The sequence below is a fragment of the Marmota flaviventris genome, chromosome 11 (assembly GCF_047511675.1).
Source record: "Marmota flaviventris isolate mMarFla1 chromosome 11, mMarFla1.hap1, whole genome shotgun sequence".
Classification (NCBI taxonomy): Eukaryota; Metazoa; Chordata; class Mammalia; order Rodentia; family Sciuridae; genus Marmota; species Marmota flaviventris.
The window spans coordinates 59,047,362-59,064,169 of NC_092508.1; the positions used below are offsets into that span (position 1 = coordinate 59,047,362).

Genomic DNA, 16,808 nt, shown 5'->3' on the forward strand with positions numbered 1-16,808 from the left:
GGGATTGAATCTAAAGCTGAACTTGATCAAAGAAAATACATGACAAGTTTTATTTCTTCACAGTGCAGCTGTATCCAGCTGCAGAAATATGTCGTTCCTTCTCCCATCATGGACACAAATGTGAAATAAGGAACTTTTCTCATTAGTTCAAGAAACACCAGGCTGCGTTGTGGAAATATTTCCCTGCATTGAGGCCAGCTTTTACAGGAAACGGGGGCATGTGTGATGTTTTGATTTTTGTACAATTTCCAAATGTGCTAAATTGAGAAATAAGTATTTTTTGAATAGAATAAAGGTTGCAAGTGAAATAACCAACATCTTTGGTTTGAATGTCAAAGGAGAGTGGAGTTCTCTGAGGAGGGCTCAGCCCACACAGTGCCAGGGAAAGACACTGGACTGGGTCTGACTCACTCCAGCAGGAGTCCTTGCATGAGGCACACAAAGATCAGTGAGAGGAAGCTGGAGCCAGGCGCTGCTTCAAGACGGTTTGAATTTGGCAAGACAGGGGATAAGAGTTAATGATCTCCAGCCACATAGTGGCTTACCATTTCCTTTATGTTTTCTGTACCTTGTTAACATATCAGTGCATCTGCTGAAGGATGAGTTCTAAGCCTTTCTTTCTTTGGGGATAAAAAAAAAAATCCCTCATGACTGCCCCATCACTTTAGAAATTCATTATTTACACTCCAACTGACTTCAGGAGAAAAAAGCTAACACTCATGTGCATGTGTGTGACAATGATTCCTTCAAAGGATGTTGGGAATCCACTTTAACAAAGATCTTATATACACAGCAACACATAACAAAGGGATTTACTGTCAAAACGTTTATTGCAAAATGGAGTCTTAGAACAAAGGAAAGCAAAGTAAAGTTCACATCAAAATGAAATGTATGACACCAATTTGGATTTCTGAATACACTGTGGAATTTTTGCTGGAATATCAAATTCCAACTATGAAGGCAGTAACTGAATAGTCTTACCACACGAGAGTAAAATTTAATCTTCCATACAAACATTATACACAATATTTGGCATATGACTTGCTCAGAATAACAATGCATTAGAATAACTAAGAGAAGGTTTTTGTTTAAAAAAAAACAATAAAGTGATAATGCCATCTAGTCAAAGCTCACACTCAAAGAATATAAATATTTTCTATCATTTAGTACAAAATTTTTAAGAGTGCAAAAGCAGTATGTGCAGTGTATCATATCTAATATTAAAAGATAAACTATTCTGCACACGATATAAAATAATTAGTGTAAGTGCCTGAAACTCTAGTTTTGAAGTAAGTAATCACATGTCAGAAAGTTCCTCACAGGCAACAGAGTGCATGTGAAGCTAGGGTCTGAGAAAATGACCAGCCCCCAGATTTCAAATTTTCTGATAGACCACTCATTTTCATCATAGAAATACTGCACCTAGAGTTTTCAGGCTATGCTACAATCAGATGAATAGAGCAGATTCACCTCTCTGGCAATGCTTAAAAATCTAAACAGGAAAACAGTCTTACTCAAAAGCAGCAAAAGGTGCCTGATCATAGAAAAATTATGCTCTCTTATATATGTGGTATAGTAAGACACTACTAGTTTTACATAGCTAATGAGTGTAGTGGAACAAAGATCCAAAGAAAAATAGTGTCAATATTTTAGACTGTTTTAAAACTGTCTTTTATAAAACTCTTATCTCTCTAATGAAAACTCTGAAAAACAAAGTTATGTACATAGTAGGCTAAGAGAAGTCATTCTGGGTCTCTCCTAAACCCTTCTCCTACCTCCAATTCCTTTGATTTTAATGGGGACCAAGTTTGAGTATGTCAGTTGGTGTTGAAGTCTAAAAAACCCACTGCATGTTAAAATAAATCACTACCTGAAAAACAGCTCTCAATATTTCCAGAACATTAAAAACAGTTGTGCTATGTGCCTTCACACTCTTCCCACTGGTTATTTACATAAAATATTAAAATGTGATTTTGCTTTAAAAAATATGCTGTTAGGAAAAGGGCCTTTTAAATTAATCTGGCAACTTTTCAAAGAACTATAACTAACATAATGAAGACTTTTTCTTTTTATATATTGTGGCATCATTGATCAGTATAATGGAGAGTGCCCCCTCTGCCCGCCCCACCATGAAACCATTTCCACAAATGGTGGATCTGAGATGAAATCACAAAATTTTGATTGAGTAGTTGTTGTAATTTTTTATACATTTATTTTATTTATTTTTATGTGGTGCTGAGGATCAGACTCAGTGCCTCACACATTAGGCAAGCACTCTACCACTGAACTATAACCTGAGCCTCTAGTTGTTATAATTTATTTTATTTCTATTCTTTCTTTTTTGAATTTGGGTAATTTCATTTGGGGAAAACAATTAAGAGGTGGAACTCTAAAACTGCCAGATCTAATGAGTTTCCTACTGGGGAAGGGACCGATGCTATGGAGATTGTGGACAGAATTCTTTACAGGGTGGGAATGTCCCTGGCTTGCAGGATGTTACCAGTCTTGGCAGGAGGTACTATGTACTGCCCTGGTTATTGTGACAACTGAAAATGTGTCTCAGCCCCAACCCCCACCCCAAACACCATCAGGTGACACACTGCTGCTCCAGGTGAGAGCCACTAGTAGGGTGTTATCAAATTCTACATGCTCAACTTTGTGACTAAAGAAAAAAAGGCAAAAGGTGATACATTTTCAACTGTATAACTCTGACAATTATTACAATTTAGAGTTTCAATTCTCATTTTGAATCTTTACATTTCTGTTTCTTTAACTCGTCTCTTTAGAAATGTACATTTTTGTTAAGAAACGAACTAAGTCTAATACTGATAATTTGCCATTTCAAAAACTGATCTGAAAAGTGAAATTTGAAGCTGTACAATTAATATCTTTAGAAATTCTACACATGGTTAATAGGCATTTCTTTTTAAAATTAATAAAATTAGCAATCTAAAGTCTTTTAAATAATCTTTCCAGACAGAATGAGAGCACTGCAAAATTCTGTTTATGTGATTTGGATTTCAGGGATGTTTTACCATTTTAAAACCACCAGGACCCTGATTTGGAACAAAAAGTTAAAAGAGCCAAAGCCATATAGTCCAATTCCAGATGAAGAACAATTTTGAGCCAATTCTGCTGTATCCTAAATCCTTGCAATTTCTTAATGGCACATGTTTAGAATCCAGGACTATTATGCTCCTCTGGAAAGCACAGCATGTGTTCACTTCATACTATTCTGAATATTTTATAGTTTTCATTTGACTTTTATTCCCTTAATTCAATTGGTCAAGAAAACTTGCATTTTGAATAAGCATCCTTTATTCCTAATTCTTCTTTGACACTTGATTCTTCTGTAACGTACTACATGTCTTTCCTTAATGATAATACATTATATTACTAAGCAGAGTATTGAGCTATGACATCTCTGGAATATTGGTGAGGAAAATGGCAGCAGTTAAGAGTGGGAGAAATGCTATCTAATTAATGATAAACCTAGGTCTACATACAGACTCCTATAACTCTCCTTTTTTGGTCCTATTTGGCTGCTTTTAATGCACCACAACTTTATTTATAATCACATGGATTTATATGATAATTAAGAAAATGTCAGTTTCATTCTGTTTATATGTTCTAGATTTACCCTGGATTGTTCTTAAGAGGTGGTAAGATTGGTTCGCATTCTTACACAAGATCCTGCCATGCACAGAGATGTCCTGGCTTCCTCAGTTTTGCTCAAAGTCACCCATCACTGGGGCATTTCCTGACCACACTTTAAAAACCTCAGCCTCCTCCACTGGCCTTCTCCTCCTTCCTGAATCATTGTTCAGCAGGTACCTAGTGAACGTTAACGTATCACATGATGCATTTTCTCTGCTCATAGCATGTATGCTCCATGAGTGCAAAGAGCTTTCTTCCCCTAGCTGTTCCCCCAAAACATTACCTGTAACAGAGAAGGGGGTTCAGTGAATATCTATGGAATGAATGGTTTTATTTTTGCCTGGAAAAGGTCTACGCGCTTTTACAACCCCACACCTTCTGCTCTCTCCTTCAGGTTCCAAGGGACCCTGAAAAGTGAGTAGCTGCAAGGTGTCTCTTCTGCTCCACCAAGATGTTCTGATTGCATGGCCTGGCTAGTGTGGGGAGCACATCTCTGTCTCTGAGCAGACAGGCTGCCCATGCAGCTGGATCTTATGTGAACAGACAGAGGAGTTACAGCAGAGGTGTGAGGAGGACCCACCTTCCAGGGCAAAGGTTTACCTGCTCATTCTGTATATGCTCAATTTGGTGGCGCAACCTGCAAACAACACCGTCTGGGGCACCTGTCAGGGCTCAGACTTTCCCCAAGAGCAACTGAATTAAATCAGTTTGTACAGTTTAGATTCTAAGAATATTCTCTTTCTTTCCTGAGAGCTACTCATTTTAAATTTTCACTTCATGTACTAAGCAGTATCACTTGAAATTGACAGTTCAGTTTTCCAGAAGGTTACTAAAACCACTTATTTTTCAGTGTCTTTTCACTGGCACAATTAATAGGAGCTGACATTAACTGGCCACTTACCATGTGCTTGGTATTGAGTTAAGTGCCTTATACATGTTATTTCTTTTAATCCTCATGACATGTCTTTGAAGTAGGTTACTATTATTCCCATGTTAATGATGAGCAAACAGACTCACAGAGATTAAATACTGTGCCCTGGGTTGCACAGCAAGTAGAAACCTACAACATTTTACTAGTGATTTCTCCCTATATAATGGTCAGTGGCACAGCACACTGACCATTTGGTAGAGTTTTTAGTTCTCAATGGGAATTAAAAGAACATCATAGTTCAAATTCTAAAAGACCCTTTTATGAATATACTTAGAAATAATATTAGATAATATCCATGATGACATCCTTTCTTTTAACTTTAATATAATAAACTGCTCAAAGTAGTTTTGTTTAATAGTCAAGTTTAATTTGACTATTTGTTTAATTGTCTGCTTTTCAATTTAGGCTAGAAAAAACTTGGTTCTTTTGCTTTTCTTCATCTAGTTACAATTTAAAAAATGGTGTTTTATAGTTTAAATGAGCTCTGACAAACCTATGACATCATTCTGAGAATATTTCTGTAGCCTCATATTTAGAGCAGCACCTGTGTCAATTTCTCTGAAATACCAGCATCACTGAACAGGTTCAAAACAACAACAACAAAAAAAAAACTACTCTGAGAAACTAGATTGGATATAGAAAGCACCCTTCAGAATTTGCTTATACCTAAGTAAGGGTGACTTATCTTTGCTTTCATTTTAAAACATTTACTTTCTTCTTTAAGATATCGATACATATATTTTGAATTCAGTATTATCACACCCCTCTGGAAAACCAAGAAAAGGTCATACAGAGCGCCCTTACTGGAAGTGAAGAGCAGGCCGGTGCTCAGTATGTGCTTACCTGGGAGTATCCCTTTGGGACAGGTGCCCCCCACACCCCCTTTCTGTGGATAAGCCTTATATGATGGTATGTTGTTGTTAAAGTGCTTCCTGGGTTAGCTCTGGTATGCAAGCCGCCACCTACTGTTGGCTTCAGAAGGAGTATCTACCTTCAAATGGACTATTGAGAACAGTTCCCAGGTAGCACTTTGAGCAGCTGTGCTGTTAAGTATTAAAGATTCTTGGCATTTAGGTATTTCTGAAGAAGCATTTTCTTACAATCTTCTTTCATGTCAATCTTTTTGTGGTTGAATTTTATAGTCACTATCAATCATTTTTGACGTTACAATACATTGTCATAAGAAAAAAAAATGTAATATGTTCCAGAAGAATCAAGTGTCAAAAAAGAATTAGGAGTGAAGGGTGCTTGTTCAAAATGCAAGTTTTCTTATCTAAGTGAATAAAGGGAATAAAATAAAGTCAAATACAAACTATAAAATATTCATTAAAAAAAGAAAAATCCAGAATGTCATTAGTTTAAAAATACTATATTGTATATAGAAGTACAAATTTCTATAATCAGGCACCGTATTTGCTGATACATAAATATATCTTTTTGGATTAATCATTCCCCCTTTCTATAAGCAAAAATCAATCAAAAGTTAAATAGATAAGGAAATGACTGTCCTGTAAATGTGATTGGCCTAACAATGCAGTGCTTGATTTTCTGCCTCCTTACTGTTATTTATGCAGACTGAGAGAACAATTTTCTTTCCTTTTTTTCTTTCTGAACATTTCCAACTTTAATACTTTGCTTTCTGCTTTCATTCACTATTATTATCCATGTCATTCTCCTCCTCCTCACCGTCATCATCATCATCATCGTCACCTTCTGACAAGTCAAAATCACTGAACCCCAGGGCCATGTTGACTTTCTTTCCCCTTCTCTTAGATGTGGTTTTGGAAGAATTCTGCTTGGCTTGCATGTTTATCTGCATCCCAGAATGCAGCACAGCTCCTGCTTTGTTCATTGAGAAGATATCCCCAAAGCCCATCAGCATCATGGCCTGCAGACTTGGGTTCATGCCATGGCCCTCCCCGTTACTTGCTGCTGTGATCTGACATGACATCTCTGCACTGTTTGACTCCTCTGTTTTAGATTCAAAGTAAGACTCCTCAGACATTCTTGCAGCAAGAGGCAAGAGAAGCTATCAAAGGGAAGAAAGGACAGAAGTAAAAAGAGAAATTAGGACCAATTTAAATAAGAAAATAGATACCACAAAATTAGTTGGTACTACACAGGAAGTAAGTGATTAGTGAAATCCATGAATGTAGGGAAATAGGTGAGAATTTAATTAATGGCAGATTTAGCTCCAGCATATTTGCCGTAATTTATGAATGACAGAGTAAATCATAAACAAAAGTTTGCAAAGCACCACAGGAAACAAAATTTCAAATGGACAGGAAGAGGCAAGTCCTCAGCCTTCATTTTGCTTAAAACAAAATAGTTTTTGAAATTTCTCTTAATTTTTCCCAATTTTACTTCCACATAGAAACATTTAGTAAACCATCATATCAAAAAAAAAAAAAAAAAAGAAGAAGAAGAAGAAGTAGTTAAGCAGACACAAAATCTCAAGTGAAAAATTAAGAAACTCTGTACCAAGGAAGAAAAGCTCAGAGGAAGTATAAAATCAGTTCTGTTCTCAATGTGGTTCAAGGAGAATTTGAGTAGTTAATTACCTTTTAAATTGATTTAGTATTCTGACTATGCACTAAAAATGAGCCTAGAATCCATGTGCTTCCTTGTATTATTTACTTCAGCCAGATGTTATGTAGTACTATTTGTCCAAATTATTCAATAATTTATTTGTGAATAAATTCTAGAATGTGTCTAACTTTTCAGTTCTACACAAGTATGTAAATATATGTGAAAATGGGGGGAGGGAATATTCATTTAGATTACTGTTTTCTTCATCCTCAAATATTCAAGTTTCATCCTTTTAATAGAACTTTCCCCCCCCCCTAATAATTCTCTTTTGCACAGGTTAAAAAATGTTTTTAAAAAATCTTACATAATTATTTTGGACAGCCAACCTATTCCCATAAATGTTCGGTCATATTCATACCAGAGTTAGGATATGTAAAATGTTCCAGCCTCCTCTTAAGAAATAAGCAAATGAAGGCTTGTATTTCTGATGTGGTTTAATATGAATAAGTTTATGATCTACAAATCACCTAACTCTTGGAGGACCCTGACTTTCTGGGTATAAAGTTACCCAATACTTAGTACCAGTTTCTTAGTTTTTAAACTGAAGTTGGATCTGAGTAGTTGTTGTTTCTTTTTTTAAACAGCTCATTCTATTAGGAAGACTCCTAGAAGTGTTAGTTCAGAAATAATTTCATATAATTCAGCTAAAAAGCACCAGGTATATGGAAGAAAAAAGTTGCTTTTGATCCTTAAATATTGGAAACAGGATGTGATTTCCCTTGTTGGCACCCTTCTTGGATTCTCAAATTTATTTTTAATTATTAGATCCTCTCAGGAACTTTTGGTTGCTTATTTTATTATTTCAGAGGTCTTTCCTCATGTTATGTTAGACACCAAAGATTTCTGCAAATGTCCCTCAAATAAGATTTTATTCCTAAAATTTTAAAGCAAGCTACAGTAGTTAAAAAAGAAACATCATCCTTATTTATGCATAGAGAACTCATCTTCTCAAGTATCTTTAACTTTTAATTTTAGAAAACAGTGTCCCTGAAATCAGTTCAATAAATGGTTTTTATGAAGTTACATAAACGTTAAAGTTTTATAATTAAGACGAGGCTACATACAGAAAACCTCAGCTTCCAGCCACTTCCTTTTTCAAAGATTTATTTTATCTTTCAGTAATCTCATTTAAAGCCAACTAGAAACTGAAATGAGGATAAAAGAAAACAGCTACTTATAAAATATCTGAGCATAAACTTTCTTTCCTTCAGAAATACCAGCTCTAAGCAGAGGAGACATTAAAAGCAGGTACTATAAAGAAAGAAAACTTAGACCTCATAAGTAAGAAAAGCAAAGGAAATCTCACTGAGATTGTGCTTCATGCTGTCCATTGTTAGATGGTGGCCCTCAGAGCAGTTCCTTTACAGAAAGTTTTCTGGAGTTAAAATGCAAGCATACATCCTACTGAGCACTCATAGCGTTTTATTATTTATTACACAACTATGTTACTAATAGCAATAATGTGTGCAAGGCAGCCCATAATTTCTTAGCAAAACTGATGCCAATAATTCAAAGAAAGGTTCTAAAGCATACTCTAATAGGTGGTTTAAAGTTTTTTTTTTTTTTTTCTTAAAATACTACATTTAGAAAGAGTCAAGCCATGCAGTGCTTTAAGATTTCAATGCATTTGAAAAATAAAACAAAAAAATCCTCTCAGGCTTCAGAGGACGTGCTTGCAGGGACAAGGGCCCATTCCTGCTCCTGTCCCTCATCAGCCTAGAAAAGTAGGGCTCCTGTGCAGATCCCTGGGGTAGTGCTTTCTAGTCTGCCTGCCAGCATCAATTCAACCTCATCAGGGAACTTCCCTCTAGTCCTTACTTGAAAACCAAGTGAAATCTAGAAATTTAGAAAATGTACCTTTGTAATGTCCCAAGATAGTCTTATGTGTAGCTATTAAACTCTTATTTTGGGGTCCACTGGATTACAAAAATCTTTTTTTAAAAAAGTTAAATTTGATAATGGACATTTAATTTCATTGCGTTTTCATTTTTGGATATCAGGTCGCTTTTCTATACAAGTTGGAAAAGAAGACAAACTATTTTTACTCTTTAGACATTGGGAAATATTTGCAATTGCGCACTGACTGCTTAATGAAGAGCATTTAGAAAAATTGTGCTTTATATTTGTACTATGAACTGAAATGCATTCATTCTGCTGTCATGTACAACAAATTAGAATGAATATATAAATTTAAAAAGAAGGGAATTTAAGTTATTTGGTATAATTGTCATAGCAACTATCAAAATATAAAAATATAAGTTTACTTTTACTCTATCATTGTGATTTTGAGTGGGAAAATATTTCCCATTAAAAGTCCTGGAAAAACAGATAAATTTGTACTTAGTTGCTAGAAACAAGTCATTTAAAACAGAAAAGAATGCTGAAATCTGCTTAGACTTTAACATATTATGTTAGAATGTAAGCTCAAGGTTAGTGTGTACATAGTAAAATCCTTAAAAAGAATTTTTTTTCTCTAAATATAATACTTGGGAAAAATCAAGATTCTTCCTGGATATAGAATATACTAGAAGCATATCCTAAGCTTTTCTAATATTTTGCTGCCATGGTCATAACACTAAATTGAGCAAGGAATATTAACACCATCAGGCTAGTTCTATTTTAGAAGAAAAATGTGGTTGAATTGTGGCACAAAGACTTTCTTAGCTACCTTGGAGTTAGTTATTAATTACTGATGAAGTTAATAAAGAGTTAATCAGCATTTAGGCACATGTTCTGGGGACCTAACAGATGGTGTGAAAATACATCAGATTTTATTTTTGTAAGTCTAATATACAAGCACATGGAGAGAATAACATTTCTTAAGGAAAAAGCCAGAAATAGGACAGGACTTTTCTTTTAAATTTCTGGCATTTTGATCATTTATACTAGTTGCTACAAATGAAGGCCTTTAGCACACAGGCGTAAGGCAGGAAGTGAGGAGGAGGCAGGACAGGAGAAGAGCTGCCATGCTCAGCCACATTCTAATGCTGCACGTGGGAAGCCGGCTGCGAGTACTCACCGGGGTGTTAGACTGCTCTGTCAGTTTTTGCTCCCACATCTTTAACCGTCTTTCCCGTTCCTTGAGCTCCTGCTCTTTAAAGCTGAGATCACGCTCTAGTTTCTTTAGTCTCTCAAGGGTTGCTTCAATTTCACACCTGCACAAGGACAACTGGTAAGTCTCAACTCTACTACAGTGTCCATCAGAATGCTCATCAGAGTAAAAGACTAATGCGTGTGTTTTGAAGTTGACCAGGACATACCCAGGGAAGCAGGCATCTTCTATATCCTTAAAAATCAACAGGTAGCTTCTGGTTTGGAAAAACATGCTCAAAGTATTGCAACAAAGCATCAAAGAGTCGTGGGATGCAGCATAACCTGGAGCTGGTGTCTAGGCTAGTCGTTAGTGAGTGCCTATAGTCAGAGAGCTGTTTATAGAGTTTATAAAGTACATTACATATCTCATCTTATTCCCAGAACAGCCCAACAAACAGTTACTAATTTGTATTATGGATGGGAAAATGACACTCAGGTTAGGCTATCAGTATCATACTGTTGGCAAGTGATTGAGATGGCACTTTAGCCTACCTGTGGCTGAGCAACCCTAGCAATCAACAGATTAATCTGACTCAGCTTCCTTGGTTGGAGGGGTGGTGGTTATAGCATATCAAGACTCTATAACTTGCCTGATCCTAAGAATTACCTGGGCAGCTTGTTGAAAACAACAAAACAACAAAAGCACAGATTCCCTTTCCTTGGAGCTCATGATTCATTAGACAGGGGGCTGGGAAGGACTTGCATTATTTGATAAAAACTCAGGAAAGTCTTTACAATCAGGTAAGTATAGGACACTGTGGGCCAGAGGAGCTCTGAAGATCTCTTTCTTAATAATGTTTAAAGGAAGATTTCTGCTTCATCTCTCTGGGCCCACCAACCTCACACTTGGAACAATGTGCCCAGTAATAGAAACCTGTTCTTCACAGCAAGGGAAATTGCTAACATGGCTTGGCACAAACTTTTTTCTCCTGCAGGGCTGTCATGATGTCTAAATTTATGCTTGGAGAACTGGAAGTTCTTTCCTTGAGTTTCTGAAGTGCTGGTAAGTAAGCCACAGTAATGAGGGGATGAGACGGGACTGGGAGAAGGGGAGAGGGAAGGGGAGGCCAGGAAGGAAGGCCCACAGAGAGGAAGACAAAAAAGAGGAAGAGGTGGCAAGTGGGAAATCGGTGCCATGTCTATTGGCTCCTGAGTGCTGCCAACAGTTATGCCCCTGTGCCTTAGACTGCATCCTCAGGGAGATGGGGAGGTGTGAAAGGGAGAGCCCCTGGTCAAAGTTAATGAATATGTGCAACCAAAATCTGCCTTTTTATTACCAGGGAAAATCAGAGGATGTGAGAGGCTTATTCTAATACTCTTACAGATAAGAACTTAATGAAGGAAAACAAGTGGTTTCTAGGTATTCACTGGCAAAGTCCAACTCAGGGAACAGTTATTGAGGTGGGTCTGGATGTGGGCCCAAGGCTTTGCTTCTCTGCTTGACTGAAAAGTTCTTTAGCTAGGTAGGCAGCAAGTAAATGCCACCCACAAATATCAACACTCCATCCCTTTCATTCATGCCATGTGAAAAGGCATAAAGAGAATCGCGTCACAGTTTCTAATAAGGCCCGGAAGCAGCAATATTTCAGAATCAAGACTATTATAAAATCCAAATTAAACCACTGATATTTCTGACAAGGATATTATGCCCATTCACAGACAACGTGCTTTTATTTTTCAAATGAGGGATTGAGGGGAAAAATCAATATGGAAAATGTTAGGATAAACTTTGTAATCCAAAAAGAAAGAAAAAAGCAAGCTATCTTCAGTCAGAGGGTGGCAAAGAGGCCTCACAGCTGGGCATGCTCAGAGGTGAGATGGCAGTGGTGTGGGCCATTGGTCTGTACAGCCCTTTTTTCAACCAGTCCCAACTCTCCTGCCAGTGAGACTGATCTCACTGATGTTCTTTTCAGTCAGGGTAAATGGCCAACACATTCTGTTTCACTTGTAATTGAACCCAAGAGCTCATCTCAAGTTCCAGCTCTGGGAGCCCACTGCGATTTTTTGAGCCCTTCTGGAAAAGAGATCAAAAGTTAAGTAAGCTGAAAATTGTGACACACAAACAAACACTGACTGAACAGATCTTCCTCCATCTGCTCCTCAGGCCCAGGTTCCCAGCTGTGTTCTGGCTCCTGTGCCCAAGGCTCTGAGGTTAGGTACCACAAGAAACTCAAGCCCAAGGACAGACACTGATCCCCTAGATGTTCCCTTTTTGTTGGTGTGTTGTTCTGTATCAAGTGCATTTGTTGGTGCATTTATATAAACTTCCTGTTCTAAAATTATAGTTTAAGTGTCTTGGTTGGTGAAAATTTTATGTTTTCTCTTAAACTAAACCCAACCAAGTTTGATTTCAAGTAGTATTTCTATGAACAGGCAATGAACTGTAATTAACTTCTTTCATTAAATAGACACTTACTTTGAAATAAAAGATCTATTTGCTAAAATTATATATATATATATATATATATACACACACACACACACACACACACACACACACATATATATTACATGATAAATATACATTAGTGTTATGTATCATATGTTTGTGCTTAAAATCTAAGTTGGAACGATTACATTTTCTGATCTCAGCTTTTTGTTGTCAAGAAGGCATGTCACGCTGAGAGGACTTTGGTCACCAAGGAAAAACACAACAAACAGTGTTTTTCAGAGACATGGGTCTGAATGCTCATAACCATATGTAACTCACTTGATGCAGAATGCCATCGTTTGTAGACAATCACAGGGATTAATAAAAACTGCAAACAGGACAAACAGGGTACACTTTCTGTTCTTGATGCTCACTGCCATTATTGCTCTTATGTTAACAGGAGGAGAATCAAGATGAGGATTTGATGAACAGGGAAATGGCTGATACTAGATTTCTTTCTTATTTATTAGACCAACAAGAAGAACACAGTTTATGTGGATTTTAATAATCTAGCTTTAAAAAAGAATTTTAGAATCATTTAATTTTCCAAAAATAGATGTTCCATCTGGTCTATGTGTAGAGAAAGCTCTACCAGAAAACAATCATCTGCCAGACACACCACAGCAGGATTGGAAGCAGACTGCACTGTGACTCTCATTCGCTAAAATAGTCTTTGGACCCCAGTCCCATGGCTTTAGGCACCACACAAAAGTTGGGGAAAAGCAAGAAGTAGTCTGAATATGTTGTCCTTTGAAATACCCAGATGATTTGATAAAAACATCATTCTTTTCAGCACTTGGCAGATTGAGTAAGACAGTCTTTTTGCTGTAATGATAACCTAAAACAATCATGCCCTGTAATATGACTCGTAGCTAAACAGGATCCAGTTAAATGAATCCTGCATGTTAATGGGGAGTTGGCATAACCAGTGGCCACAGTCCAGCAAAAGCACAGTGCAGCATACATGCCGGAGTGGCCTGTGTACCAGACCCCCTGGGTCCCATTACAGGCTTCATCTCAGTACAGTACGATCTAGGCAAGTTACCCAACCTGCCTGGGCTTCAGTTTTTGTATCTGTGATACAATTAGGGTTGCCATGGGGATTTAAAAAGATAATCCAAATGAAGTACAGGCATCTGGTAGGAACCTCATGAACAGTAACTGTGTTTATTATTATAATTGATATTATTCCCCATGTCTTTAACCAATTACCAAGTTCAGTTAAAACAGCTCTAGGATTCTCAATCTATGGTTTGCTGGTTCAGGAAAAAATACACATTTTCTCTCCAGCCCTAAGAGCAGGGTCAATAGTTCCTGAAAGAGCCACTAAGGATGCCCCCTGGCCAACTGTATTTTCCAAAAACATACTGATGTATTTTCCTCCATCCTCTATCATCAAATTTATTTTGCTCATTTTTCACCTTGAAGTATTCTTTGTTTGAGACAGGGTCTCCCTATGTTGCCTAGGATGGGTCCAACTTGTGATCCTCTTACTTCAGCCTCCTGAACAGTTAGGATTACAGGCATGTACGACCACACCTGGCCTGAAGACTTTAAAAAATTAATCATTCAACTAATCCAGGCTTAATGTAAAACAAGTAAAAAAATACAGATATACAAAAAGACAGCACTCTTCAATAATCTCACTACCCAGTGATTACACTGTGGATTTAAAAAAAAAAATTTTTAGTTGTAGACGGACACAATACCTTCATTTTACATATTATTTTTATGTGATGCTGAGGATTGAACCCAGTGCCTTACACATGCTAGGCAAGCACTCTACCATTGAGTCACAACCCCAGTCCCAACACTGTGTTTTGTTTTTGTTTTTTTGGTAGTGGGAATTGAGCACTCCCCTACTGAGTCACAACCCCAGTCCCAACACTCTGTTTTTGTTTTTGGTAGTGGGAATTTGAACTCAGGGGCACTCTACCACTGAGCTACAGCCCCAATACTTTGGATTTTTTATTTTCAGGATGGGTCTCACTAAGTTCCTGAGGCTGGCCTGGAAATTGGGATCCTTGCCTCAGTGTCTCAAGTAGCTGGGTTTACAGGTATAAACCACCATGCCCTGCAAAAATGTCTTTTTGGTACTTTTTCTTTGTATTTATATACATACTATTAATGCACCTTTATTTTATAAAAAAATGGAATCATTCTAAACAAACTGGACTATAGCCTCTATTTTAAAATCATTTGTCGTGTGTGTGTGTGTGTGTGTGTATAATGGTTCTGTTTTATTTAGTATATAGCAATATTATCATTTTAAAAAACTATTTCCATATTTTTGTACTTAACACCACTTCTAGTTGTGCAAATCTAAATTAGGCTGCCTGAACAAGTGCCTATACATTTCTTGCATACCATTCCTGTTTATTTCTTAGGAATAAAATGGTAGACGTAGGACTTCTGGGACATAGAATAAAAACATTTTATAGGAATGTAACTGTCCCGGCAGTTAGTGTTTCCCCTGTTAGCAATGTATGAGAAGGCCTATAACACTAAGCATTTTCATAATGTGAATTTTTGCCAATCTAATAAATTATGGTTACCTGTATTTACTTGATGATTAAAGGAGGTTGAATATTTTTCATATGTTTATTAACTATTTGATTTCTCGTTTTGTGAAATGCTCTTTCATGTCCTTTAGTATATTTTAATTAAATTGTTCTTTTAAAGATAGTAATTCTCTATCAAAATGTTTTTCAGTGTATGGTATGGGAACCTAAGAGAACTTTTCAGAGGATTCTTGAGGTCAGACTGGTTTCCAGAATACCTCTAAGACAGATTTGCCTTTTCTACTCTAATTCTTTTATAAATGTACAGAGTATTCCAGGGGCATTATGTGATAGGGCCATAGGCTGAATTGAGAAGCAGGATTTATTATTGTTTTTGAAACAGATCAATAAACACATATTTTAAATTTTTCTCAGTTCTATTTTTGAATGTGGTAAATATTGTCAGATATGACTTAGACAAATTTTTTTGAAGTCCTCAATAATTTTTAAGAGTGTAATAGGATCCTGAGACCAAAATGTTTGAGAAGTACTTGGAAATTTATTTATGATGGACATTGCTTTTGGCCATATACATGTTTTGAATTTTTATTTTTAAAGGTTTTAAATTTACAAACATCAATTTGTTTTCTGATTTTGTTGGCATACTTTTAGAGACTCCCTATCTCAAAGGTATTGATACTAGTATTAAAATCTTATTAATCCTTTGGGTAACAGATCAAATAGCATTTCCTTGGGGAATTCTTTTATTATATCCCCAGACTAGATTGGATTTCATGGTTAATGCTCTCAGATATCCAGTACTTCTGTCATAATGCTTGTCAAAACAGTAATTAAATAGTTATTTGTACACTTATATTTAGCAGTTTAACATTGGCCTCTCCTGCTGGAGTGCACCATGAGCTTTGGGATGGTCATGCTCATTACTATAGCCCAATACTGAGAATGGCACCACCCATGTCTCCAAATGCAGAGGTTCAAGGAACACACCAACGAGTGAATGTAAGAAAGACTTCTGTAGGGAAAATTAACTTACATATTTATATTCTCTTGTGCAAGAGCATAATGTCTTTTATGTTATCATCGTTATGGTATTTTATTCCTTCCCTATGTATTTATTGAGTAACTACTATGTTCAAGGCACATGCTAGATGCTGTGGGGACAATGAGTGATAAACAAAGATAATGTAATGCCTACCCCTCCAATGTTTCAGCCACTGAGACATTAAACAATAAACTGCAGAGCATGCAGGTGGGAATGGTCTGACCTAGAGTCAGGGTACCTTCCTGGCTCAGGGTACACTTCCTGGTCCAGTGGCCACTGAAGCCAGTAGGAGCTGGGGTGGGGGATGGGGTCAGGTGTAGTGTAACTGAGATGGGATGGCTTTAAACTAGGAAACTGAGCTTGCAGAGACTCTGAGTAAAGCAGAAATGTTCCTCTGTTGTGGGACTGCAGGCCAGAAACTAAGGGGCAGACTGGTGCTGTTAAGATGAGACTAGTGAAATCAGAGTAGGGGGTTTCCTGACTCTGAAGTATTTCCTGACTCTGAAGTATTTCTCTTAGGAGCAATGGGAACATGTATGGATT

At 36.9% G+C, this 16,808-nt stretch overlaps 1 protein-coding gene across 4 annotated transcripts in view; it reads right to left on the reverse strand.

Annotated features, from left to right (window-relative positions):
* Map3k20 (mitogen-activated protein kinase kinase kinase 20) overlaps positions 1-16,808 on the reverse strand; it is a 171,448-nt gene that overhangs the window by 38,573 nt on the left and 116,067 nt on the right. For 3 of the 4 annotated variants that reach the window (XM_027946079.2, XM_071619067.1, XM_027946080.3), the window contains exon 11: positions 10,197-10,332. In XM_027946079.2, coding sequence (XP_027801880.1) covers positions 10,197-10,332 — 136 coding nt within the window. Of the gene's footprint in view, positions 1-811; positions 6,618-10,196; positions 10,333-16,808 lie in introns of those variants that run through there. The other variant, XM_027946081.2, reaches the window with a different exon arrangement.